A 27,624-nucleotide genomic window follows, 5' to 3' on the forward strand; every position below is an offset into this window, starting at 1 on the left:
TGTGTGGAGGAGCCTATTAAGCCCAAACAGGGAGCCTGGACAACCAGTCGCCTAGTTTATTTGACAGCATAGGGTCTGTGTCTAAACTAGGACTGTACTACATTCTGAAGCACGGGGGTGGCTTAACTGCACATATATTAACCCCCTGCCCAACCCGCCACACAATATGTCCTCCTACCTACACCCGATACCTGACCCGGTGATGGCACCGATCGCACCAGAAGGGTTAGGGTGGGAAGGATTACTGGGTACCCAGGCGGCTTACCCGCGGATGGTCAGGAAAATGGGGACTTTCTGCCCAAACCCACCTGCTTTGCGCGTATTCTGCAGCTAACTGGGCCGACTCTGCTTGCAGCTAAAGGGACGGACAGACTGACACCTCAGTGCCACGTCACAATGAAAGACAAGAGAAGAGGCGCTTTCAAAAACCTCTAAGTTTATTTCTACCTGTCAGAAAAGAGAACCCTCCAGCGCGGAGTTAAATGGAATTTTTTGTACATTTTCTTTTTTTTTTTCCTTAAGAAACATTTCTTTTTTTTTTAAACAAAGTGTTCCGGACAAAGTGAACATGTGACTAGGGTGGGGTGCAGAGAACCTGAATAAGGGGAGACAGAGGGAAGGGTCGGGCAGTTAGTGAGAGTCCAATAAGGAGAAGGGAATAAATAAACTGAACATGTCCCACCATAACCACTGCTACCCCCATAACCTCATCCCTCTCCGTGGCACCGGGAATGCCCGAATGCTGGTACTGGACACCTAGAAAATAAAGTGTACTTCTCCAGTCCTGTGTCTGGGGGGGGGGGTAGCCAAAATGTCCGCTCCTCATGCCTTTCTGAACCCAGAGAGAGACTGCAGAGCTCCCCCCATTACAGGCAACTTGGCCGTGGTGCAGGGTCTTAATTCGCTGGGAATTATTTGCTTGATGATTAACTCAGAAGAGAAGCCAAGTCTTTCCCTTCGCTTACCCAGAATCCTTCAGTCCTTACAAAAGCAGCAAGTGGTTCTGCTTTGTGTCACAGTCAGGCAGCACCAGTTAATACAATGCACCCCCCCCCAGAGTGAGGAATACACCCCCCAGCTTCCAGACAGGAGGGAGCAGAAACAGAACAGAGAATGCAGTGTAGAAGGGAGGGGGCACCTGTGTTTGTTTTTGGCCTCCCATACATCCGCCTCTCACTATTCTTCAGCGAGGTAAAACTGAGTGTCCGTCCGGAGAGGAGTGTTACTGTCCCGGCGTCATTGGGTCAGGTCCCCTGGCCGAATGTCACAAGCGCTTCTGTGTGGGAACAGATACAAGTAGATGAGCACGTAGGGCACTACAGATTAACCAAAACAAATCCATTCACAATGGCATAAACAGGAAGTGCCCGGTGTCCTATTGTACACCCCCACCCACAGAACAGACCATGGCAAGTCACAGGCACCAATGCCTTCCCTCTCTCCTTTTAAAGCTCCAAAAGTCCAAGGATCATGTCATTGCTTGTTACTGTATAAATTGCCAACATATAATGTAGCACTGTACAAGGGCAGGGGTTTTAAATGGAACAGCCATTTAACAATTACATTTTGCCTCAATCAATGGGACTTTCAAACTACCCTGATAGGTTGCTGCATAGTGTTCAGCCAAATATCACTCTCAAGGGCCCCACACATGGGCCACTAAGGAGCAAGACTTGGCAACATTTATTGCATATGGCCAACTGGACACAAAATTCCTCTACACTAAGCACAATTCAGCAGCAAAACTATAGTGCACTGTTCCCCAACCAACATGTTGCTCACCAACCCATTGGATGTTGCTCCTATTGGCCTCAAAGCAGGTGCTCATTTTTGAATTTCTGATAAGGAGGCATGCTTTGGTTGCATAAAAACCAAGTGTAATGCCAAATAGAGCCTTCTGTAGGCTGCCAGTCCACACAGGGAATGAAAGGTTGGGGACCCCTGCTATAGTGTAATGTGACCCTCGCACTGCAAGCTGGATAAGCTAGCACTGAACTCCCAGCATTCCCATGCAACCATTAAAATGCTAGAAACTGCAGTTCAGCAACAGCTGGAGAGCCATGGCCTAAACGGGTTAAACAGCTATGGAATTCCCAGTATATCCGTTATGATAATCCAAGTAAATGGCACCAATGTCCCTAAGTGGCAATGAGTGAAACACCACATGGATGATTGGTGCAACAATATGGCAATTGATTGCCACTGGCTGCATCATTTTAAAGGCAACCTAGGGTGATATTTAATAATGCTGGGGTGTCATGCTGTGTATTATGCTCAGATTTTAAAGTTCTCACCTCTCCTCCATTCTGGCTGCATTCACTCCCTCCTTTCCTGGGGCTCTCCTTATCAGAGAGGGTCTCCTGCGCTCGGATGTCACTGCGGCACCTCTTTGGACCCAGCTCCTCCTTTGGGAGAATGGGGGGAGAGTAGCCATCACCCCGCTCGCTCCTCCTCTTCTTCCTCTTCTCTGGGTCTTTGCCTTTTTGCCGAGCCAGCCTACGCTCACACCTTTCAATCTGTCAGAGGGATGGAATAAAGACAGCAGATATTTACCTTCCCCTTTCTATATAATATGATGGGTAATAGATCCATATCTCTGCCTTGCCATTGGCTGAGTATTTATCAAGCTTGATTTGCAAAACACAGCCCCAGGCCAATGATGGCTCTGCTTCAGCATGAAACAAACAGTGGGACTATATTACAGACCCTCTCCGCTATTCAGAGTGCCCATCTGTACGGAGAAACCAAATACCCCTACAGGTGTGTGCTGCTTTAACAGGCTTGGAGTTCCCCCCTTTAATCTCAGGCTTCCCTCCCAGGCAGAGGAGGGGGAGATTTTACACTGCCCCGGCCAAACACAAATACACCTCCAGGGAGGAGATTAGTTGCTTTGTCCAGGATAATCCTGTTTTGAATTCTTTGTGGGGGTCCCTTTATGTGAATGCACTCGCCCTTCCAAAGAAGTAGATATCTGCCCTCTGTTTGTATCCATGACACTTTTATTTCACTGCTTTTAGCCTTGGGCACAGCATTAGTGAATCAGAAATTAAATTTATATTTTTTATAACATGCTAGTGAGTAGAGAAGCAGTAAGCCCTGAGGACATAATGTTGTCTAGCTGTGTTTCACTATAGCTTCAGTACAGGAAGCCAGGAAGTACCATTCCTCAAGTTGTTCCCTTGTTTTTCCCCAAGTGCAAGTGAAGCTGGCAGATATTTTCGGGAGAAGGCCTACCTCTATCAAAGTGCGCAGTCTCTCTATACAGGGCACCTGAGATGCCAGTAACAATCGCCAAATGCTCGCTTCTTCTTCCAGCGACACCTCTAGAAGGTCCCCCTCCAACATCAAGTCTTCCAGTAGCGCTCGAGAGCCTAGCGACAACTCCAGAATCGCTGTCTTTTCTAAACGAGGGAGCAGGGCAGCCATGGCATCTAGATCTGAGGGGTGGGCACAAGAATATGAGCAACACACAGGAAGCCAACACGGATATACACATGGCAAAGGTGTATACACTTACCTGGCATCGCGCAAGTGCCATTCTCAGTGTGACAGTCACCATTCTCTTGTGGGACCTGACAAAAATAAGATCAACGGTTTAGATTAGAGCAACCACAGTGCCGAGCAGAGAGGAGGGGACAAAAGATGGAAATAAACACTTGCTATAAAAACTCCCGGCCATTCCTTGAAGCTATCTAATGTATCTGCCAGCACAGCCGCTTCAGGGAGTGAACCCAACAACTTTAATCAACATAAGCAGAATAAATAGAACTTATGCTATAAATGTTTTTCTTTTAAAGTCAGTTTAACTAGATATGCGCTCTGTAAAAAAACCAAAAAAAAAAAAAACCAACCCCATGTTTTGTTTTGGCAGAAGTCCAATATATTTCCAATCTGTGCATTGGAAATCTAGCTATCTTTACTGAGCCCAAGGGTAAGAACCCCCCAGCAGGCAACTTTGGAAATATAAGTGATGGGAAAGGCTTTCCACCAGCGACTTCTATTGTTGCCGGTGGTAAGCCTTTTTGGGTCAGTTACTCGCTCCGTGGGTTCTTACCCTAACAGAGGGAAAAGATAATATTAGGCCCCGGTCATGTGACATGCATCAGCTCCAATAGGCAGCTCCTTTTAGCTGCATTAACAATCACAGATTCTGCCCACATCCAGCTACATGGAGTGGAAGCATAAATCAGCCTGAAAACACAAAAGCAGGCATTTCTCGCCCAAAATACTCTTATGATCCACATAGCTGGACGTGGGCATGATCTGTGATTGTTCATGTCACCCACACAACCAGCAGTGTTAGTGTAAGGATCCCAAACCGCAGGACCATGTTCAAGTAGGTACAATGAGCAAACAGGGCCTCTATAATGACACCCTCCCTACCTCTAATTTGTTGGTCTCCCAGGCTTAGGATAGCCATACATGTTCTGCTCAGATTTGATTGAACAGATTTTTGACTTGACCACTTGGGAAAGTTAGCTAAATTTAGGGAGGGGGCACTGAACTATGCTGGGTCATGGAGCACTGGCAGAGGTATGCAGAGGATGCTAGCATCCTTGTATCTAGCCAGCCATATAATAACCTGTTTGGCATGACCGAGGGTTAACCAGTGTATGGCCACCAGGTTCTTGGGTCCGACCAGTCATTTTAGTTTGAGTCAGTTTGGGAGGATTATGGCCAAGCCTCTAATCAACATTGACTGGTAGATGCACCCAAACTGCACTTGCAGATCAACAATTGCCACACACTGGTGTAAACACCAACCGGTCAACCGTACGGTGTGGTAGCCACTGAGAAACGATCACCATCAATAGTGCCTCACAATAGTGCCTCAATAGATATCTTTCTGGCAAACCATGTAGCACATAGGGAGCACCTGTCTGTATTACTCACCTAACTAACTATACACCAACTCTAGCAACATTGTGGCTATCAGGTGATGTCTATTGATAAATCCCAGTGTGTTATTTGCTTCCCTACCCAGCAAAACCCCCCACGACTTACTGGGTTCTGTTCATTCCGGGTTGTCTCTCTCAGTGCCTGGGGATCTTTACAATGCTGCTGCATTTTTTGCCTGCGCTCTGCAAGTGCTGTTGCGGCAGAAGAAATTTCCGGCGTGGCTAGCACCCTGCGAGCGCGATCCTGCCAGCTCATGGCTCGCTCTGTTAAACACTGTAAAGCCTCGCCCTCTGGCAGTCGCACTGGCAGTTTCTGGAGGGCGACCAACAGAGAGAGAATGGTCTGCAGCCGAGGCCTCCGCGAGCGCACACACAGTGAGCACAAGAAACGGCTGTCCCATTCCCACCAAATAAGAGATGGCATAGTGTGTGCACCACGGTGATTTGAGAGCCGGGGGCTGGGCACACACAGCCCATGGAATAAGTCTTGACACAGCTCACATCTGAGCATGAGCTCGTCTGGCGGCTCCCCACAAACACATACACAGCCTCTTTCCAGGGAAGAATTCATGGCGCGTAACCTAAGGATTCCAGCCTTCTCTTTTTGCTCTCCTTCCTTAAATGCCAGCACCTGGAAGGAAACAAAGATGGCTGAGTTAATGTGCACCTTTAGGGATGTCTGTGTGTAAATTATCAAGTCACAGTGGCCATAATGGTAAATCACAAATAAAGTACTCACTATACAACCAGGGTCCCGCAGGTCCTGTGCAGACAGCCCAAGGCTCTCAATGTCTGACCTGTACAAGCCCTGCTCCTTCTCTTTCTTCCACCGAGACCGCTTTCCAGTGTCTGAGCAAACATCTGCACTTGGGCACAGCACCTACAGAACAGAACCAATGTGATGATCCCCATAACACAGTGCCATTATAGGTGATGGATCTCTGTGGCTACCTAACTAAATTCAGCACCTAATGATAAATAGTAACATATTAAAGGGGTTGTTCTCCTTGGAGTTAACTTTTAGCATGATATAGAGAGTAATATTCCTAGACAATCTGCAATTTTAGTCTTTTTTTCACTATTTGTGCTTGTGTGTGGTTTGTGTTTTTCACTTTTGTTTAGCAATTCTCCAATTTGGAATTTCAGCAGTTATCTGGTTGCTAGGGTTTCAATTACCATATAAACCTGGGAGTGGTTTAAACAAGACTACATATAGTCTCTCATAGGATAGGACTGGAGTAGAATTAACATTAACAACAAGATTGTAGAGGCTGTTGGGGTCGGTGACAACCCATCTGAAACTTGGAAAGAGTCAAAAGAAGGCAAATAATAAAAAAAAAAACTCTAACAAACAATGAAGAACTATTTAAAGGTTGCTCCAAATTGGCGATTCTGTAACATACTAACTTAAAGGGGAACCACCCCTTTAAAAGGGATACAGACGGATAGCCTAGAGAAGCTAAATCAGTCTTTTACTAGGACCCTGGACAGACGTGCAAGAGAACTTACATGATTCTACTATAAATCTATCAGCCATAACCGAGTAGTTGAAATGGCAAAAACAAAATGGCCTCTACCTCAAGGAGGGTGTAGCAGGAATTCTTCTTGAGGAACGTTTTCGATGCTTTCTCCCTCCAGGAATGCGCAGCCGCCACTTGCACCTCTAGCTGATGAAGTTCTTCCATTTTCACCGGGAGATCCCGGCCCACGGCAACCAAACCCTCCAAATCGTCCAGGCATGGGTAGTGATCGCCGCTCTGCAGGAAGCCGTGGGCAGAGAAGCATTCAAGTGAGTACACACGCCGCACATTATACATGCACCAGTGGTTCCAGAAGGAGGAAACTACAGCCTACTTTGTATAGCTTAACATAAAACACCCCTCATTCTGTGCAGTCAGCACATCTCCCGAACCAAAATAAAGATGAAATAGAATTATAACACCGATCCCTATCCTGCCGGTGCAGCACGGTTGACTATTAAAATCCCCCTGGACAGGACATTTGGTTGGGGCTCCAGTGATTTTACGAATATTGCTTGACAAGGTGGCACCATTGATACCTCTGTAACCTACAGGCCAACCTAGCCACATGCAAAGCACTCACTGCACCCTCACAAACTACAAAGTGAATCCCCACAGGAATAAAAAAAATGCTTTAGTCCCACCTGTCATTTTTTGACAGTTGCACCTTCTGTGTTGACAAACATTTCTAACGTTACAATCTGCTAAAAAAAGGGCCAACTGCATCTATACCTATGCAGCACCAAAAAGATCACAAGGCAATGAACATCCCCTATTCGTTACTCATGTCACCTGTAACAAGGTGTCCCTTACCTGTATCTCCTCCACATCAGCACTCCAAGCCCTGGCCTTGCAGAGAGCCTCCTTCAGGCTCAGGGTGTTGGGTAACTGCACTGGAATATGCTCAGCTTCCTTTATGATGGCCTCTAACATGGCAGGGGGATGCTTTTTCCTGCAGGAGGCAAGTAAAGAAGAACTAAGCAACAGAAAAAGGAATGGCAGAGGGCAGGGGAGAAAAGCATAAATGAACAGTTTGTACCTTGCCTCCAAACACATCTGGGCCTTCTCCTCCCAGCGCAGAGCAATAGAGATAAGCTCCTGCAGTTCACTCCGTGCCTTTTCTACTGCTGGGCTCTCAGCCACTTCTTCTGCCTCCTTTAAGAGCGAGCGCATCTCCTGAAGTGTGCCCGACCGTCCCGAACTCAACGCTGTGCGTACTCGCTCCAACCACTCACCCTGCCGCAAATGTCTCTCTATTTGCCTGACCGCGGGCACTTCCACCGTCAGAGCCTGGCAGCGCTCCAGTACCTCCCGCAGCTGAGAGGTGCTATTCGAGAGAGTCAGCAAGGATTTCTGTGCCTCTTCCTGCAAGGTCTCCGCCTCTTCCTGCAGACACTGAAAAGGACAGAAAAGACACCATAAGAAACAGCAAGATATTTAGAATAGTGCAGCTTGAGAGATAAGAGACAGCAGTTCAGTTACCTGAAGCTGAGAAAGCTGTGGGACCACACAAGGGACTGACTGAATACGCTTAACAAGTTTGATCAAACCCTCCAGAGAGATCACTGTAGAATGACTCCTATATGCGAGAATGAAGAGGTTAAGATGGGGTACTGGGGCTGTAAGGATGGGAACACCTCCTTACACACTATGCCCATCAGCTGGCACAGCAGCCTGCTATATAGACAGTGACCCACCCAGACAATACAATTACATACCTATTGGCTTGGGAGAAGACCAGCACTTTCTTTGCTTCGGCAATGCAGCTTTCAACTTCTTGGATGGAGCCCCTCAGTAGCTGCAGATGCTCATTCTCTACAAATTTCTTCTCAAAAGCCTCCGCTTCCAGAGTCTTCAGCTCCACCAGTTCTAAAACAAACAATTAAACATCAATGTTGCAGGGCTAATAACACAAAAGTCTAAATTAACTCTGGTTAAGGAGAGACAAGGAGAAGTTCTCATTAAAGGGGTGGTTTGCCTTTAAGTTAACTTAGCATTTTATAGAATTGGCTTTTTTAGCAAATTTTTTTATTCGTCTTCATTTTTTTTTTTTTTTTTATTTGCTTTCTTCTTCTGACTCTTTCCAACTTTCAAATGGCAGCAGGCAAAAAGGAGATTTTGTGATACTCACCGTTAAAGCCTTTTCTCTCCAGTCTCTTGGGGGGGGGGGGGGCAGGAACAATGGGACACTAGAACAAAAACTCCTCCCACTCAGCTATACCCTCTAGCTCGGCTGCACTTGAGCCAGTTTTGAATAGCCAAGACAAGAGGAAGTGAAAACGTAACTATATACATAAACTATGACACAGCACAGGGGACTTACCCCCTGATGGGGAACCTGTGCACCTTACTCTCAGCTAGCCACACGCTCCAATTAGTGCTAGGTTGTCAGTGCTCCAGGAACCTGAAAGGCAGTCTGAAACCTGAAAGACAGTCTGTGCAGTTTAGGGAGTACAGGAACATCCCCAGGTGTCCTAGAGCTCATATGTAGACTCCAAAGGGAAGATAGTCCTAACCCCCTGAGGACGCTAGAAAAACTGGCTCAAGTGCAGCCAAGCTAGAGGGTATAGCTGAGAGGGAGGAGTTTATGTTCTAGTGTCCTGCCTCCTGGTTGTACAAGCTATACCCATTGTTCCTGTATCCCCCAAGGTGACGTGAGAAAAACTATTGCTCTGCGAGGCTACAATTTTATTGTTATCGTTCCTTTTTATTACTTATCATTCTGTTTAGGTCTGCTCCTATTCATATACCAGTCTCTCAATCGAACCACTCCCTGGTTGCCAAGGTTATTTAAAAGAGTTGCAACCAGATAAACTGGAGAATTGCTGAGCAAAAAGTGAAATATTTAAAGAAACACAAATAAAAGATGGAGACCAACTCTCTACATCATAATAAAAGTTGATTCAAAGGTAAACAACTCCTTTAATTCCACAGGGTTCACAAAGATTGAAAAGGGTGCTGTTTTGGCTGTTGTGGCCCACGCAGAGCTAAGGTGACAAAGCCGCTACATACCATACCTCAGCTGCCCAGTAAGGGGTTCCAAAACTGTAATTATTTGATCATGATTTTGGATATTTAAGGGAGTGTGGTATAAGCATAGTTGCCTTGAGAAAGGTCCCCATGTGGACCGAAACATAACGTTGGCTGTTTATGCAGTTTTAAAAATACACGTTTTATAAAGAATACACTAGTTGCCACATACCTTTCTTAGTTTTCCCATCTAATTCTATAGCCAGGCGCACTTTATTAGACCAGGTGTCAAAGGACTCTGCCCGACCTTTGAGCTTATGTAACATGGCCGGAAGCTCATCCAGGGTGTAGCGATACCTGAGGGGCAAAAGAACAATGTGCAAAGTAAGGCTTGCTGCCCCACACGATCGCTAAACATTAACACCAGGGAAGGCATCTAAGCAGCGAGGGTTATGAAGGAGCCTTACCTGAGATACTGACGAGATGGTGGGCACTGGCACAAGTCCTCAATATGGTACAAGCACACCAAGCCCTGAGGGCAGTCATAACATGCCAAAGCGGAGAGGAAGCAAGTGGTCTTGCACTTCTGGCACTGTCGTTCATCATCAGGAAGTAGCTCAAAAGCTTCCCTTTCTGCCTCAGTAACGCCCTGTTCCAACAGTGTTTTGCGCAGCCGCCTTTCTTCCTGCACCAACAGGAACATTTCTTTGTGTACAGCAGCTGCCAGGCTCATGTCCAACCTCTCGGGGCAAGCCGCCATCTTGCAGATCAGCTCTTCATGAGAGAAGACACAGTATCTACGCAACCTCCTGTAATGCTCAATGCACTTCCTGCCGGCCGGGAGCTGAGAGTGAGAGAGAAGCAATCAGTTGCCTATGAATGCAGATGATGCGCCAAATGCATTTATATTAGCTTTATGACCGATTATTAGGTTTGCTCTGTGGCCACCAAGGAGTGGGAGTGCTCTATGTGGCCATGTAAGTGGTGAAGCAATCAGAATGGTTCCCTGGTTGCAGGTTTCCCTCATTCATAAATGTGGTACCTATGTAGTTTCATATACTGGCCCAATGACTCCAGATCCCATTATCAGTTTATAAATAAACCCATGGGGATCTTAGGGGCAGCTGTCTAGAAAATAGAATGCACATTGTTGGCACACAGCCTATTTTTAGCCACAAATATAGGTCATGGTGCCTAAAAAAGTAAACAGACACACTTTATAGAGTGGTGATGCTATGCTCTACCATAAGACACACAACACGAGACACTTTGGAGCACAATGTCAGGATTTACAGTCTCTTACCCAGTCAGCAGTGCAGAAGTTGACTGCCTCTGCAAAGTTGTAGCCTTGATTGAAGCCGCTATGATAGGCTCTTGGGAATGTGATGACAAACTCCCCTGCACATTGATTGGTGCGCACAACCTTCAAAGATATGGAGTCAAGAAGAATGAATTAAGAGAGACTGCAGGGGAGAACAGAACAAGTTACTGGTAATCATGACCTATACAGTCCTTAAAAGGACAAGGAAAGCCTTTCTGACCTGTTTAATTGCCACTAATACATTATATTGTGCTGAACCTAATCACTAAGTTATATTCTATAAAAGAACCTCCCTGACATACATTCACTTCTTACAGTATTCAATCTTTCTCAGACCCCACCGAATTACGAGTTATCTGCAAAGAGAAGTCAGTGTACCTAGGCGCTGCTCTGCCTTTTTAGCTTGGGTTTTTCTATAGCGCCACTTTTCAAAGTTACAGGCTATGCGAGAAGGGAGAGGAGGGGTGGATGCAGGGCAGTTAAAGGAAAAGTAACACTAACATTTTTTTTTAGTAAAAAAGCTATTCTACCCTGCACCAATAACTGCCCTATCCTGCAAACCACTTAGTATTTTAAATGCTTTAATAGAAAATACCTGCTAAAACTTGGTTTCCTGTCAATTGAACTACGGCGATACGGCAAAGGAAGGAGCAGAACCCACTATGCAACGATCGATTGATCGAGTCTAGCCTTCTTTCTGTATAGGAAGGAGTCAGGCTAGGCTCGATCAATCGATCATCGCATAGTGTTACATTTCCTTTAAGGGGGGCTTTTGCACCTGTGGGGGGTTTATTTCTCCTTTAAGGCTTATTATAAGTCTATATGTTCCAAAGACTTTCCTTGTCCTTTAATTTACAAATGAACCGCATAATATAAACCTATTACAGGTATGGGATCCCTTATCCGGAAACCCGTTATCCAGAAAGCTCCGAATTACGGAATGCCCGTCTCCCATAGACTCCATTTTAATCAAATAATTCAGAATTTTAAAACTGATTTCCCTTTTCTCTGTAGTAATAAAACAGTACCTTGTAATTGATCCCAACTAAGATACAAATAATCCTTATTGGATGCAAAACAATCCTATTGGATTTAATTGCAGTTTTATTGATTCTTTGGTAGACTTAAGGTATGGAGATCCAAATTACGGAAAGACCCCTTATCCGGAATACCCTTGGTCCCGAGCATTCTGGATAACGGGTCCTATACCTGTACCATGTTACATAGGGTTCTTCCACCTCTCTTGCTATCTCTACTCTGCTACCTTTCCTACCTCTCCCCTCCCAATTTAACCCATGCATCAGTGCATTTTTCACCACTATCCCTTCATCCTAGTGCCCCTCTGTGTATGTTTAGTTGCTCTTTGCATTGTTCCCATCCTGTCTTTTGTCTGTTTCCCCCCCAGCCCCATTTCAACACTCTGTAGCTGCCTCACATTTGCTGGTGTTAGATGCATTAACAGTACTGCAAACAGCCAAGAGGTAAAGGCAAGAAGCTAGAGAAGGTGATTGTATCTATGTTATTAAAGGTACAAAAGGACACTGACCGGCACGCCATGTGCCATGAGTGTGTTGGGGTTCATGAGAGTGACCAGCTGATGCAGGAGGTCAGGCTGGCTTTCAAAAAGCTCCGGAGTCAACTTCTTCATCACATCTTCAAGCTGTTCAGCTGCTGAGGAAGGCACCCCATACCAGGTCTTTGGTTCCCCCCTGCAGAAATAAAAAAAAAAAAAAAAAAAAAAAGATATTGGAGGATTGTTTCATGCAACCAATGGCTAGTGTGGGACAGCAGGGAAACATCTATGAGGGTTATGTTATAAAAGGCACAAAGTCTGCCCAGGAGCACTAACCCATAACATCAGCAGGCAGCATTTACCGCATCTGTTTAAAAGCACACATCTTATTGGTTGCTATGGATACTGCTCCTGGGCAAACTTAGTGCCTTTCATTACATATGGGGGAATGTTACTACACAACTCAATGTGCTTTGTCTGGCACATAGCACCTGCAAGACAATTTAGAGAATCATTCACCCGAGAAAGAAGACTAACTTTACCTACTATATTTAAATGCAGAGCAATGCTGCAGGTGCTGGTAAAAAAAAAAAAAAAATTTTGGGGCACGTAAGGGGAAATTGTATCCCCAGAGGAACAAAACGTTATAGAATTCAATTCTGCTTTGTGTTTCCTGTGGCAGCTTTGTTTTGCTGCGTTTGCACAGTTAAGAAAAGTAAGTGTGTCATCTATCCATTAGCACAGACAGCATGGCTTGCACTTGGGGGGACAAAGCCAGTGAGGGAGAAGGTTTACTCTCTTCTCATAAGGTGTCCTACCGCCTGCAATAAACAGCTTCACCTCGGTGTACCAGTGTCCTCCAAGACATATGACAAAATACACAGTTATACTATATTAAAAATGAACTGCTTGAGCACTTATAAGAGGAAAAATAATCTCATCTTTATTGTGGAGCCTGAGTGATACTGACCAATGAAGATAGTTGATGGAGTAACTCCAGTGATCCTCAATGTGCCAGCAGAAGGCAGAGAAGACCATTCCCACATAAAGCCAGGGCACCTTCATGCCAGAGATGTCAGCGTTTATGTGACATAGCACAGACTGCTCCAGTACTGGCATCACATTCAAATTCCAGCCGCTGGTGGCATACGCCTGTGGGTGGGACAGACAAGCATTACAGACATACAGAGTAAATTCAGCAGTAAGCAAGGGTAAGTACAGCAGAACCAACCTTTTCCTCAGGGGAGAGTTCTGTTTTTCCATCCAACATGGGGAAGCCACTGCCAAACTCCTTGGAGTGAATGTCTGCTCCATATTGTACTGTGACATCCTCCTCTATGCTGTTAACCAGGCGCCAGAACTCCTTCTCCACTAGCTCCGTGGGGACCATCTATAGTAAGTGCATCAGACTGTTATACAGATGGGCAACTAGTCTATTAAGTTACAATGTCATACTACAGTTTTAGCTTTAGAGAAATAATGGGCTGATTTATTAAGGGTTACACTGGGAAAGCAGGATGACTCCCAACAGTTTGATTGTATTCTACTTAAAAACATCTTCCTGACTGTCAGGAAAGTGTTAATGAATTGACACATTTATCAGAGACAAGAGAGAGGTGTCATTTTGTCAGGATGTGTTTGACTGCTCTAAGCACATTCATTTTCTATGGGTGTCAGTACTCAGAGAAGCTCTGGTGCAGCACCGAGTGCTAACATCAGAGCTGCAAAGACTGGTTTAGCATTAGTACAGTTGTTAATCCATGTACACCCTCTGAAATGTTGTTAGCCCTAGCAAGTGCCATACTCACATGTACAGGCATGTTGAAGTAATCAGCTTTAAATGCATCAGCCATCTCGCCAAAGCTTTGTAGTGTAAACTCTCGCGTGGCCTGCTCAAACCCGAATGCTTCAGGGGGCCGCTTGCATTCCTAATGGAAACATTATCAGCACAATTAGCCCAAACAGCATGTTGCTTCAAAGCTTTCAACTCCAATTACCGCTATAAAAATAGGGAGCAATATTTTCCACTTACTGCCATGACACATTTAGGGCAATGCCAGATACCCTTCGGTGGTTCAGGGAGAGGTGGAAGTAAGCAGAAGGTGTGGTAGTTGTCGTCACATCCATCACACAGCAACAAGCGGTCGTCATCATCGCCGCGGGAGCAAATGCGGCAAATGTAGGAGTCCACCTTAAATACAAAGGCACGGTGTTTACAGCAGTGCAAGTGAACTATGAGGGAGGATGCTGCACACTAAATAACAGAGTGGCCAGGGAATGGAAAGAGCAGGGACAATGCAGTGTCTTACAAATTGATTGCTGTTGGTGATGGTGTTCCTGCGTAGCCTCATGGTCATCTTTGTGCATGGCTCTGGGCTGAGGGAGCGCTCCTGTTTCACATGCACCTGAACTTCCCCTGGCTCTCCACGCCCTTCCACCGGAACCTCTTCCTTAATCACCAGTGTCGGAGGGCATTCTGGGATATCGCTGTCTGGAGACAGTAAACAGGGACTGTATTTAGCAAACTACTTACCAAAAGAGGACTGATCATCATCATTATCCCAAGATCCAATGATTCCTTTCTATTTCTAACTCCTGCCCTTTAAAGTTAACCCATCCACAAACTTAAGGCTCTGACATACAAGTTATTCTTTCCTGCACCTTTTGGCTCTTCTTAGAAAGCATCATCCTGAAGCAGGTCTGGCCTGGCAATCTATGGATTCTGGTAAGTGCCAAAGGGATTGCTGTAAGATGCCATAGACACTCACCATTTATTGGGATTTTGGGCGGGCTGTTTGGGTCTCTGTGTACGTGAAATGCAAGGGTCTATTTGGAATCCCAGTCTGGGCCTGTAGTGAAGTCTGCCCTGATCCCCACCAATCACTGTGGGATTGGGTACCCCCAGAAGGTCCAGCAATTACTGTGGGACTGGGAATCCTCTGCAGGTCCATACAAGTTACACTGTCACTCACCTTTCTTGCGCAAGTTCTTATTTTTGGCCATAAGTCCTAATCCCATCATCTTGGGGCCTGCACCATATATCTGGAGCTTTTTCAGCTCTGGATTCTTCTCTATATCCTCAACAGTTGGCTCCGGCTTTAAGAATAAAGAGTGGACATATTGAGGAAGAGAGACAGGTGCAGGATAAACATGAAACAATTATTTTAAGAGTAGGAGGAAAGGAGTCCTTCATATAAGAGTAAAGTATCTGCATTAGAAGTCTGCAGCTGCTTACACATACCTCTTTTCCACAGCCGGTTGCTGTTTACTTGGGCACACCAACCAAAGCAGTCTAAAGGTGCCCATACACCTTCAGATCCGCTTGCTTGGCGATGTCGCCAAGCAAGCGGATCTTCTCCCTATATCCCTCACCTACAGGTGGGTGATATCGGGAGAATCCAGGCGAATTCGATCGTTTGGCCCTGGGGCCCTGAGATAGAATAATCTCAAGTGACACGCCTAAGGTGAAATAACCCAGGGTGGGGGAAAGAAGCATTTATTAAGGTGGATGAACTACAGCCGAACAATCCTTAAGCTGGCAATAAATGGGTAAATATAAGATGCCAAGTTTGGCCTGTCAATGTGGGCCTCCAAATGGCCTGCCAGATATCTATTGGGCTGGTTTGAAAAACCTATTAGGCAAAGAGCACCTTAGCACAATGGTGCAGTCTTCTCCCGAAGGGTCTTCCTTAAGTAAGGACCACTATGGTAAAATTCCTATTTGAGGTCAACATTAAAAGGTGTATAGTTTAATAGTAAAGCCAAAACTTCTAATGCACAACATAAAACTATAATTATCTTTAAGAAACACTTCGGTCTAAGCAAAAGCATGTGCTGGAAGCAGCTTATCCTTGAAGAATGCCGTAAATAAATGAATGGAAAGAACAAAAGATCAGTAAGTAGCACTGGGGCGAACACCTAACAAATAAACCACTGCTCATTGAAGCAGCCACTGGAGCAAACTAGTAGTAAGCACTGCGGGCAGGGACACAGAGGGAAGAAAGAAGTGGCAGGCAGAAAGATACACTTCAGTACTTAATTACATAGTGGTAGAATATATGACAATATATCTATTTATATATAAAACAAAACATGCAGTATTAAGGTCACATAAAACTGATCTCAAGGGGGTACTGATCTCAGTCACCCCTTTAACAATATACTCCAGAAACCAGAAGGAGAGCCAGTGCAGGCAGAATGCAGTAAGACACAAACACAGAGGATGGTATACCCAGGATGGAGATGTTTCAGTGGGCTGAGAGGAGCTCTGGGCGGCAGGATCTGAGTTCTCAGGATCCTGCATGAAATGACAAGAATAGAAAAGATGTTGAGACCCAGCATCGCCTGCAAGCCAGGAAGTCACCGCAGAGTCCCTGGCAGTCTCTCAGTAGCCCCTTACTGGCATAAAGCTGGCACAAGCCAAAACCAGAAGGGCACTATGAAATGCTGAGGTAGAGCAAAAACAAACAGTTGCTGAGGCATAATGTTAATATGGTGCTAAACTCTGAGGACCGGTAGGAAAGAAGCAGGAAGAGGATTATGCTCACCTCCTGAGTTAGGCGCTTGGCTCGCCGTCCATAGCTGGTAATTTTGGAGGGTTGGACGGACTGGCGCAGAGGGATACTGTGTGGCTTGTATTCCTTATCTTTCTCTTCATTGTCATAGCGTGGCCTCTCTCTGTAGTCCTAGAACAAGGCCAAATAGCATTTAGCTGTCCTTAAGGAGCACTTTATCCATGCGCAATCTCTCAAAACAATGCAGCTTACCACCATGTTTGCGCCCGACTGGTACATATGAAAGGGATAGATGATGCGCTCGTAATGGGAGCGTAACAGTGAACCAAGGTTCTTTCCTGAGGGGTATCCCATGCGTTGTGCCACACGCGCCCACCTTCGTTCTCTGCATATTGGCTCATAGCCACCCTCTTCCTGGACAATCTGGCGAATTCAAGACAAAAAACATGAAGCTAGCCTATTTAAAATCTAGCAACAAGGAAGTGCATTGAAGGGCAGACTGGAAGATGAATAGGAGAAGATCTGAAAAGCAAGTAATTAATAGCAATACATATCTGGTTAAAAGGGTCAGTGATCCTGGCAACCAGACAGCATATTATATTTTACATGCAGAAATGAGTAGAACAGAAAACCAAATGCATACTGCCTCAGATAAATAGGTTGCCAAGCACAAGCAGCTGCTAACGGCGCAACACAAAGAAGGAGCTCTCACCTTGTTCAGACTGTACAGATCCAGGATTCTGCGCTCCACATTCGGAATTTTTAAAGAGGATCCCTGGATCTCCCAAAACTTGGCGATTTGGTCCAAGTAGTTTAGCTTGACTCTAGTCTCTGCCTATAAGTAGCGGAGGAGAGAAAATGGTTTGCCGGACTAGTATGTATGATGCCACCAAATGCACTTTTGCCGTTATATTCTGGGATTGCCAAGCCCCAGGCTTACGGCCACAGCGCACAGGATATTTTCTCTGCTGGCAGGGGACTGCCCAAAACCACCATTGCTACCTCCAACTAACTTCATATGAAACTAGCAGACACAGCTAGCACAGGTTTATAATATCTGGCCCAAACTAAGTCTTTTGCCAGTTCCTACTGAAGTTCATGGAGTAGCTCGGGGCACCTGTGTGCCATAAGCCTAAGAGTACTGGACCACCAATGAGAATTGTTATGAGACATTGCCCACTATAAAAGCAATGAGTAAGATTATGGCACACATGCCATATCCACAGGGATTATTTATATACCCCTGTAACCAAGTTCAGCCCAGTAATAACTTAGGGCCCTAATATTTTAACACCCTTAATGACCCTGGACAATAACACCCAGTCATGCTTAAGCTTGGGGTTGCATGCTTATCTGAATGGATAGGGTACTGCCTGCCAGCAAACTGAAACATAATACCAAACTCCAGATACATAGCATCACTTACTTCAAGTTCATTGAGCCTCTGAATACGTGGAGTGAAGTGAAAGTTGTCTACTTCCACGGCAAATGGTGGCTGCCAGTCCTGCAGAACAAGAAAAACAATGGAATATTAGGTGCAGAATAGGGAAAGCTTGACAAAAGGATGCAAAGAGGATGTTAAACAGCGCTCCAGATAGAAGTCAGGCTTTGCATTATTGTATGTCTTCCAGGACAAGTCCTGGGTCAATAAAGCTTGTTTTCACCCCCTATGTTTGTGTGGGTTTTCTCCTACAGTTCAGAAACCATAGTGGTAGGGTAACTGGCTCTGGATGATAAAGACCCAAGGGTGCATTTGCCCACAGAAAGAAAATTACATTGTAAGTTCTGCTGAGGAAGGCACTAGTGTGAATGAACAATTCTTTCTCCTTCTTTTCTTATACAAAGAAGATGAATATTCCCTACATCTAAATTAAACGGTGCTGTACAATAGACACTCAACGGGTTAGCACTGCTGCCTTGTGGCATTGGGGGCCTAAAGGCACAATCTGTAATTCATTCACTATATTCTCCACATGCTTGCTTGGCTTTCTAAAGGGTACTCTGTTTTCCACCCACACTCCAAAAACATACAGGCAGGTTCATTGGCTCCTGATAAACCCGTTTAGTGTGTCTCAATGTGACCTTAGATTGCAAGCCTCACTGGGACAGGGACTGATGGGAATGGTGTATAATCTCTGTAAAGGGTTGCTTACATGTGTCCGCATTCTTTTAATAACAGATAATATGGTCCTTTTAGAGGTTATGCGCCAAGCAATATGGCAACTTCTGCTTATAGCACTATCAAAAGATAAAGTTCTGTGGACATATATCAAATGCAAAGATTTTAGCATGACTGTTAAAAATGCTATTAAAAAGCTCTGAAAGACTATAAAATCACAAACTCAACAGAAGGAGGACTGTTTAAGTACCAAAAATGTGACATCTCTGTGCTCTGCTCCCCTAACGCACGTCCTCCCCACGTCTTTATTGTTCCCTCAGTCAAGCATAGGAAGGAAAATGCACAGGCTCTGCTTACGTGAGCGATGATGAGTCGAGTAATTGACAAAGCATTTTTGCCGTGTCAACAAACATCGTAATTTTCTATAGGGCAGTGTGATCTACACAGTCTCTCCATGGCTGCTGGTAAAAATGTCTTATATAGTGGACTGAGGTAAGAAACATCCATATGGTCAGAGCTGGCCCACAAATGCAAAAGGACCGCAGAAACAGCATGTACAGTACAAGCAGAATTCCATAGATGATCTGTCTGGGGAAATTTGGCGGATTGTTTAGCAACAGGACCAACAATTGGATCACATAGGGGCCCTGTGCAAACCATTTGGGAGTGAAGCCATCAGCTGCACAATGCATTCCATAACTGGCAGGATATTCCATTCTACCTCTGAACATGCCCTGATAAAATGTGGCCAAACACCAGCCAATCCCAATACAGTATTTGACCAATCGGGTCAAAACAGACAGTGCTGTCTTGTATAAAAAAAAAGGGCATTGACTCAAGGAATGAAAACATAATTTTGCCTCTTTATAGGTCCCTGGTAAGGCCTCACCTTGAGTGTGCAGTGCAGTTTTGGGCTCCAGTCCTTAAGAAGGATATTAATGAGCTGGAGAGAGTGCAGAGTCTGCAACTAAACTGGTAAAGGGGATGGAAGATTTATACTATGAGGTTAGACTGTCAGGGTTGGGGTTGTTTTCTCTGGAAAAGAGGCGCTTGCGAGGGGACATGATTACTCTGTACAAGTACATTAGAGGGGATTATAGGCAGATGGGGGGGTTCTTTTTCCCATAAAAACAATCAACGCACCAGAGGTCACCCCTTTAGATTAGAGGAACAGAGCTTCCATTTGAAGCAGCGAAGGTGGTTTTTCATGGTGAGGGCAGTGAGGTTGGGGAATGCCCTTTCTAGTGATGTGGTAACATTTTCAAACCTGTCCAATCAGGGACCAACTGAAATCCAAGTTAAAGTGGCTATACACAGGCAGATTTAGCTGTTGATTTGGGTCCTTATCTGCTCATGTATGGGGCTATCCAACAGGCTTACGCGACCAATATCTGCCCAAAAATCACCAAGATATCAATTGGGCAGGTTAAAAAATCTGCATGATGGCCTGCATCTCTATCACTGTGATCAGATCATTACCCATAGGGCCAAACAACTGGATCAGCCAGACAGAGCTTATTTCAGAGTGGGCACATCAAGGAAATATCTACTCGTTTGTTGTCCTTGACAAATAAGCTGATCTTTCAATGTATGGCCAGCTTTACAAAGAAATACGTCTGGCTCATTCTGCTAGTATAGAAAATAGTTTGGAACTTATATGTGTAGGACGGTGGCTCTGTCAATTTGGACGGCAATGAAACACTGTTGGGCATGCTTTTCCAATGAGACTTCTTAAGGACCCTATTATTGGTCACCTTAATAGCCAAATCAAGCAAAGAGACACTCTCAATCAGCCAACTTTAGACTAGGCAAGTGTTCAATCTACTCAATTCGTCCACCTGCAAGCTGGGCCAAAGGACCACCCATATGGTACTCTAGACAAATGAGATCTCCATGTGTATGAGCAGCTTTACAGGATTCTTCTATAAAGTAAGCAGAAGGCCTACAAGGGAGTCAGAGAAAGGGATTACAGCTGCTGTAATATAGCACTATAATATTTTTTCTCTCTACTCTGACTTGAACATGGGTAAAATGGAACATTCCGTGACTCCATTAAACCACAGCTCAGGCACATTGACATTAACCAAGGTACACTGACATGAACAAAAGCACCCATGGTCTACAGAGAGAGGGCTGCCCGCATCCCCAGTCTAATCTGCCAACTTTAAGGGGGAAGGTGGCACATTCCAAAGGGCAGGGCATCGTCAGGTTGACTGGTAGCCATGGCTCCGAAATGGCTTCTGTTTGGACTAGGCTATATGGGTTTATTTACAAGTTCCAACCCTTAAATTCCTAAAACTATAGCTGGCTCTTGAGCCTTTCAGACGTGCAGCCACCCGTGGGGATAATGGTTGACATAACTTGATATTCTAGTAGGACAGCGTTATGGGAAAAGTCGAAATCAGCATGTTAAACATCTTGCATGGGGACAGGAGTCTGAGCGGCCTTAAGGCTATGACACACGGTGTTACTTGTAGCCAGCTATTTGTTGTGGCTACAAAATGCCAGAAAATACCCTGCCATAGACAATACTGAGAACAGTCTCTGTTAAAACACATGTAGAGACAATTATCAGTACTATCTATTTTGTAACCGCGACATATTGCTATGCGTTATTGACCTTAGCATACAACCGGATTTTACACACAACCAAGATGTGCCACTTCTAAGTAGACAAAATGCGCTGTGACTGAAGACAAAGGCCTGTACAGACAGGAAAGACCCCAAAGTTGTAAGTATAAGTGATCCTTAAAAATAAAAGTTGCTAAAGAACTCACAAAGTAGGAATATTTGGCTGTTTTCCCCTATGTTTGTCAGTATGAAGCTCATAGCTCTGCCTGCCTCGGTTTCCCCTCCTGCTGCTCTGCAGACAAAGGCCCACACACAGCAGCCATGTCATACATTGTAAGCTAATACAGGATAGTAGCAGGGGGATGGTAGGGACTGGCAGTAATACACAAAGCTCCTGGAGCTGCCTGCTCTTCTATAGGCAAAACGACAGAGATAAGATGCTCCCTACTTGTGTCCCTACTGCAGTCTGTCTACATCCTTATCAGCACTGTTTTATGGCTGTTACACAGATATGGCCAGGTGGATTATGTCCTCTCAGTAGCAGGAGAGATGGGTGATGAAAAACTTGCCCATTGCAGTAAAATAACCACAAGGAGACAACTTAAGTTTTGACTTCAAGGGGAAATTGATACTGTTCATGCTATAATGTAATAACTATTATACTCCAGTAAAGAGAAAAAGGCCCAGGATACCAGCAAAGGTCAGACAGAGATAACTAAAAGGAACACATGCCCCTCCCGGGGGCCATCTTGTTTGCAGTGGCTTTGCAATCTGCTTTACTATTCCTGGAAGGAGGCTTTAAAGTAGAAAATAATTACCCAATATCTTTCCCATGGGGCCACATACATTATGGGCAGTTGTAAATTGTATGAACAAAAACTTTTAACAGTGCTAACGCTTCTATGCATAGGGCAAGAAATGAGGAGAGATAGAATACTCACCACAGGCGGGCGGATTTTGCATATTCCAGATTTTTCAGCAATAGGCCTGATTTTAGCAATATATCCTAAGGGATCCTTAAACTCTTCCCAGGTTGGTTCGAAAACAGGGCACTCGGCGGGAGGCACAAAGTCTTCGGTCTCCATATTCAACATATTCCCTTTTCCAAACAATCACGTACTGTTAATTCCAACGGGAGAGAAGTTGTGTCTCACAGATTCATCCTGCAGTCCAGGCAGCTCCAACATATGGAAGAAACAACCACTAGGCCTGATACCCCCTCATCAGCTCTGTGCTAGATTCTGAGTTCTGGGAAGTCTTCTTCCTATATAACAAAGAGAAAACAAGGCTGACATCAGGTCTTTAAATAGCAGGCTTCCTATATCGGAAGAGTCCACCTCCACCTGGGGTTAATTTTCATATATAGCGCCTGTGAAATCATCCTTGATGTATAGAAAAGTAGGTACTTTCTTAACAGAGCAGACAGGCCTCATTTTACCCTACGACATGTTGGTGCTTTATAAATAGTGTTTACCCCCCCCGTTCCTCCGATAGGGTATAACTACCTTGCAAGGCCCAGCAGATAATGGCAGTAGACTGTTCTAGAAAGTTACACTCATTAAATATTTGCCATTTGGCAGGCGCAGCATACAGTACCCGGGCGATGATCACAGGAAATCATAAAAATGTCCCTTGTTCATCTCCAAGCCATCCAGGTACAACAAAAAGTTCAGAGCCTTGTGTCCTGATCACTTTTTATTGACAATACACCAAAAGGCTGGTTAGAACAGGTTACAACTGGCAGATATTTCTATTACTGGAACAGCATGCCCACTACTAGCATAGGATAAATACTAATTACCCTGTTCGGTTGGCATGGTTTCTGCTACTGCTATTTTGAGACTGGGTCCCTTGTTGTTTCCCACCCTTGTTTACCTCTCTTTTTCCAATAAAAAAAAAATCTCAGCCTTCGTATCTTCTTTATAGTGCCACCCTATGAATAATATTGGCATCACATACAGCCACATACCATTCTGGTTGCAACCATCAATTGGAAAGAGCCAACTTGAGGTTGGCCCTCCAGCTATGGTAGAGCTGTATCTCCCAGCATCCCCTTTGGTTGGCAGCTCATGCCAGGATCTGTAGTTCTGGTGACTGCAGGGAGCCCTAGGAGTGCCTATGCCTGTTCTGAAGGGAGCCCTAGGAGTGCCTATGCCTGTTCTGAAGGGAGCCCTAGGAGTGCCTATGTCTGTTCTGAAGGGAGCCCTAGGAGTGCCTATGTCTGTTCTGAAGGGAGCCCTATGGGGGGGAATAGGTAACAATACAATATAGGTCAATACCAATATATAACCCCCCCCCCGAGGGGATCACTGTATAGAGCCATGTTTATGATATATTCAGTAGCTATAGAGCAACTGCTTGATTATTTCTTGTTTATCTCCAAAGCCCCCCTCCTCCCCCCCAGTATTAACCCTATACTAGCTGTTTACGAATTGATTTATGACTGTAGGGCACAGATGAGGGAGCCGGGCTGCTTGGCCCTCTCTACATGCCTGCACACACCTCCTCCTCCACCTGGTTCCCGGGTATGAGCAGGCTGTTGTGAATGGGTCAATTTCCGCCTTGTTATTGTTGTTTTCCTTCTTCAGAATCGCTTCTCCCCGTCAGCCTCCGCGGCAGCCATCTTGCGGACGTATTACTCGCCTCCTTCCGCGCCCCCTCCGGTGACCCCGCCCTTTGCAGGTGTTCTGGTGTCCCCAGCTCAGAGCAGACAGGCGCACGGTGCAAAGGAGAGTCAACCAAGACGGGGACGGGAGAGCTGTTTGTGAAGCAAAGCGCGGGGTAGGGGACAGTCCTGCGACTTAACACGTTAAAGAGTCCCTGCCTTTGGCGGAAGAATCTCTACACTTACCACAAGCAAGCCGGGATAGGAGCCGGACTTGATTTTCCCGTCCAGTTGCACGTTTAAATGTTCCAAATGAGCATGCGCGGCCACACAGGAAGCTGGTATGTGAAGGGAGGGGGAATACCTCCGCTCTGACGTAATTTCGCCTACACCCGGAAGTTTGTGCTTGCACGTTGGGAAGGAGAATGATTAAAGGGACGCTGAAGTTGAAGTTATTATTGCGCATAGAGGAAGAGTGGGATGGACTCATGTTCACGGGTAACGCCCTTGTAGGAATCAGCGGGTTAGAACAGTGCGGTGTAAAACACATCTCAGCCCAAATGGTATTTTTGAGGGTGAATCCACAGTATCCTTTTAAGGAGTTGTAGAACTTGTAAAAACCCCAATGACGGATGGGGGGTTGTACTGTAAAACACACATAAACCAGATTTGTGGTAGAGATGAAATGATTGATCTATTTTAATTGTTAGAATAAAACTACACAAAGTAATGTAACTGAACCTTTCAGACAAATCAAACTTTCCCATTGGTTGGAATTGCCTGCCAAACATAACTATACTGAAATCTGTCAGGAAGTGTAGTATCATTTTCTGGGTATGTATACAGTAGGCTTTAAGCTTTAAACCAGTGGTTCCCAACCTTTTTTGCACCACGGAGCGGGGGTGGGGGGTGCGGCGCAACTAGTGCTAGTTACATTTTATATTATGCACTTTACTATTAATATTATTATTACATACAGCTTAATACAGAACTTTATTCCTTGTCGTAATCAGTAGAAATCTTCGCATAGCTATTGTCATGGCTGTGTAACATCAGGGAGTTGGGATCACAGGTAATTGGGAGCAGAGGTAGCCCGGTTCAGCACAGCCCACGGCCCGGACCGGTGGTTGGGGACCCCTGCTTTAAACTGTAGGGGCTGGCCAATTCCCCACCCTCAGGGATCAGAGATGTTCAGCCTACAGGCCTTACAGGATCTGTCATGTTAGCGGAACATTAATGGGATATGCCTGTCACAGCATGCATGTAGGGCTGCTGCCATTTCTGGGAAAAAAATACTGTCTTCGTTTTTATATTCTTTTGCCCTCTTAATAACGTTGGCATCGGGATAGTTTTTACCAACCAGGTGGCAACACTTTATTGCGTTAGGTGGACAGGAAAATGCATATTTTAGCATTTAGTAATGATCTACCTACTAGTCAGGAAGGAATTTCCCCTCTGCGGCAAATTAGAGAGGCTTCAGATGGGTTTTTTTTGCCTTCCTCTGAATCAACTAGAAGTTAGGTTATACATAGGCATTATGGTTGAACATGATGGACGTATGTCTTTTTTTCAACCTAACTTACTATGCTTCTCCGATCCTCTCTGCTTACTACCTGCTCACTGGATCCTATGCCCTCATTCCTACTAAAACAGTGTGCCCCTGCCCTTACTCCAGCTCTTACCCACATATTCAATTCCTCTCTGGCTTCTGGTACTTTTCCCTCTCTATACAAACAAGCATGTGTCAAACCCATTTTTAAAAAGGCTACTTTGGACCCGTCCTGCCTTTCTAACTACCGTCCCGTCTCCTGCCCCTAGCCTCTAAACTCCTGGAACGTCTTGTCTTTTCTCGTGTCACTAACTTCCTCTGCACCCATAATCTGCTGGACCCTATGCAGTCTGGTTTTTGGCCTGCGCACTCCACTGAGACGGCCTTATGTAGAGTGGCAAATGATCTCCAGACTGCCAAGGCCAAAGGACGCTACTCAGTTCTCATTCTAGACCTTTCCTCTGCTTTTGATACTGTTGACCATTCTATCCTTATGCAACTTCTCTATTCTCTGGGTATCTGGGGTCAGGCAGCATCCTGGTTCTCTTCCTATCTCTCTAACCGCTCCTTCTCTGTCGCTCTTACTAACAAATCCTCTACCCCGGTTCCGCTTAGTGTGGGGGTGCCTCAGGGCTCTGTGCTTGGTCCTTTGCTGTTCTCCCTGTACACTCTCTCTTTAGGAGACCGTATTTCTTCTTTTGGTCTGAAATATCACTTATATGCAGATGACATCCAGATATATTTAGACACCCCTGCAGTAACCACTGATGTTCAAACCCAGATTGGTAACTGCCTCCTGGCTATCTCCTCCTGGATGAACAGACGCCACCTCAAATGTAACCAAACCTGGCCCTCCTCCTCCTTTCACCGTTACTATTGATGGCATGACCATCAACCCTGTAAATTCTGCACGCTGCCTTGGGGTTATCTTTGACCAGTCACTCTCCTTCTCTAAGTCTTTTTACACCATCCACACCCACTGCGCTCTCTCGTCTTAAACCTTTCTATCTCGCTGCTCCTTACCTCTGGAACTCTATCCCTGAATCCCTCCGTAGGGAACACTCACCCACTCTATTTAAGATAAAGCTCAGCTGTTACCTTCTGGAGCACTAAGACATTATTTTGCCTAGTCCTGCGCTTAAGGGCAAATGCCCATACCTGATGCACTCTTACCTTCCAGTTTGTGCCTGTATGTTACCCAACCACTTAGATTGTAAGCTCTACGGGGCAGGGACCTCCTTCCTACTGTGTCTCATACCACATGGCACTTTATATATATATATATATATATATATATATATATATATATATTATATTTATTGTATTTATTATATCACTTGTCCTCCCTGTGTGTAATTTTGTATTCTGTAAGATTGTACAGCGCTGCGTACCCTTGTGGCGCTTTAAAAATATAGTTATACATACTATGTTACTCTGTGTGTGCAGGGACAGGCCAATGGCAGTTAATGTACACATGGGGCAGCAGTGTGTTTATAGTCATGTTAGTAGAAAAGATCATGTATAACATAACCCGTGACCGAGGCAGAACTACCAGGGGGCTGGGGATACAACTGCACCAGCAAATGACAAGTAACTTGGCAGCTCCACCTTGTATTTATAAACAGTAGCCCCTTAGAATCCCTTTGCATAATGAGCTGCTCCTTATCTAAAAAGTAACATAGTAAGTTAGGTTCAAAAAATACACGTTCAACCATAATACCTGTATATAATAACCTGCCTAACTGTTAGTTGATCCAGAGAAAGGCAAAATAAAACCCCATCTGAAGCCTCTCTAATTTGCCGCAGAGGGGAAAAAATTCCTTCCCGACTCAAAGATGGCAATCGGACCAGTCCCTGGATCAACTTGTACTAAGAGCTATCTCCCATAACCCTGTATTCCCTCACTTGTACTGAGAGCTATCTCCCATAACGCTGTATTCCCTCACTTGTACTGAGAGCTATCTCCCCTCCCTGTATTCCCTCACTTGTACTGAGAGCTATCTCCCCTACCCCTGTATTCCCTCACTTGTACTGAGAGCTATCT

General features: G+C 45.2%; 1 protein-coding gene across 3 annotated transcripts; it reads right to left on the minus strand.

Moving 5' to 3' along the window:
* Positions 1 to 416: 416 nt before the first annotated feature.
* On the minus strand, positions 417 to 24,264 carry kdm5c (lysine demethylase 5C). 3 transcript variants are annotated; one of them, XM_012968687.3, is made up of 28 exons: positions 23,929 to 24,264; positions 22,368 to 22,690; positions 18,163 to 18,240; positions 17,449 to 17,571; positions 16,989 to 17,159; positions 16,770 to 16,907; positions 16,454 to 16,519; positions 15,195 to 15,318; positions 14,532 to 14,713; positions 14,255 to 14,413; positions 14,031 to 14,150; positions 13,454 to 13,612; positions 13,193 to 13,374; positions 12,256 to 12,418; positions 10,692 to 10,811; positions 9,856 to 10,232; positions 9,621 to 9,745; positions 8,137 to 8,287; positions 7,901 to 7,997; positions 7,458 to 7,813; positions 7,232 to 7,370; positions 6,476 to 6,655; positions 5,638 to 5,778; positions 5,005 to 5,529; positions 3,518 to 3,572; positions 3,235 to 3,437; positions 2,295 to 2,516; positions 417 to 1,276 (listed from the first exon to the last, which is right to left on the minus strand). In XM_012968687.3, exons 2-28 carry the CDS (start codon positions 22,518 to 22,520, stop codon positions 1,265 to 1,267), a joined length of 4,521 nt encoding a protein of 1,506 aa, XP_012824141.1. In that variant the 5' UTR covers positions 22,521 to 22,690; positions 23,929 to 24,264; the 3' UTR covers positions 417 to 1,264.
* Positions 24,265 to 27,624: the final 3,360 nt, after the last annotated feature.

The sequence above is a fragment of the Xenopus tropicalis genome, chromosome 8, assembly GCF_000004195.4.
Source record: "Xenopus tropicalis strain Nigerian chromosome 8, UCB_Xtro_10.0, whole genome shotgun sequence".
NCBI classification, from domain to species: Eukaryota; Metazoa; Chordata; class Amphibia; order Anura; family Pipidae; genus Xenopus; species Xenopus tropicalis.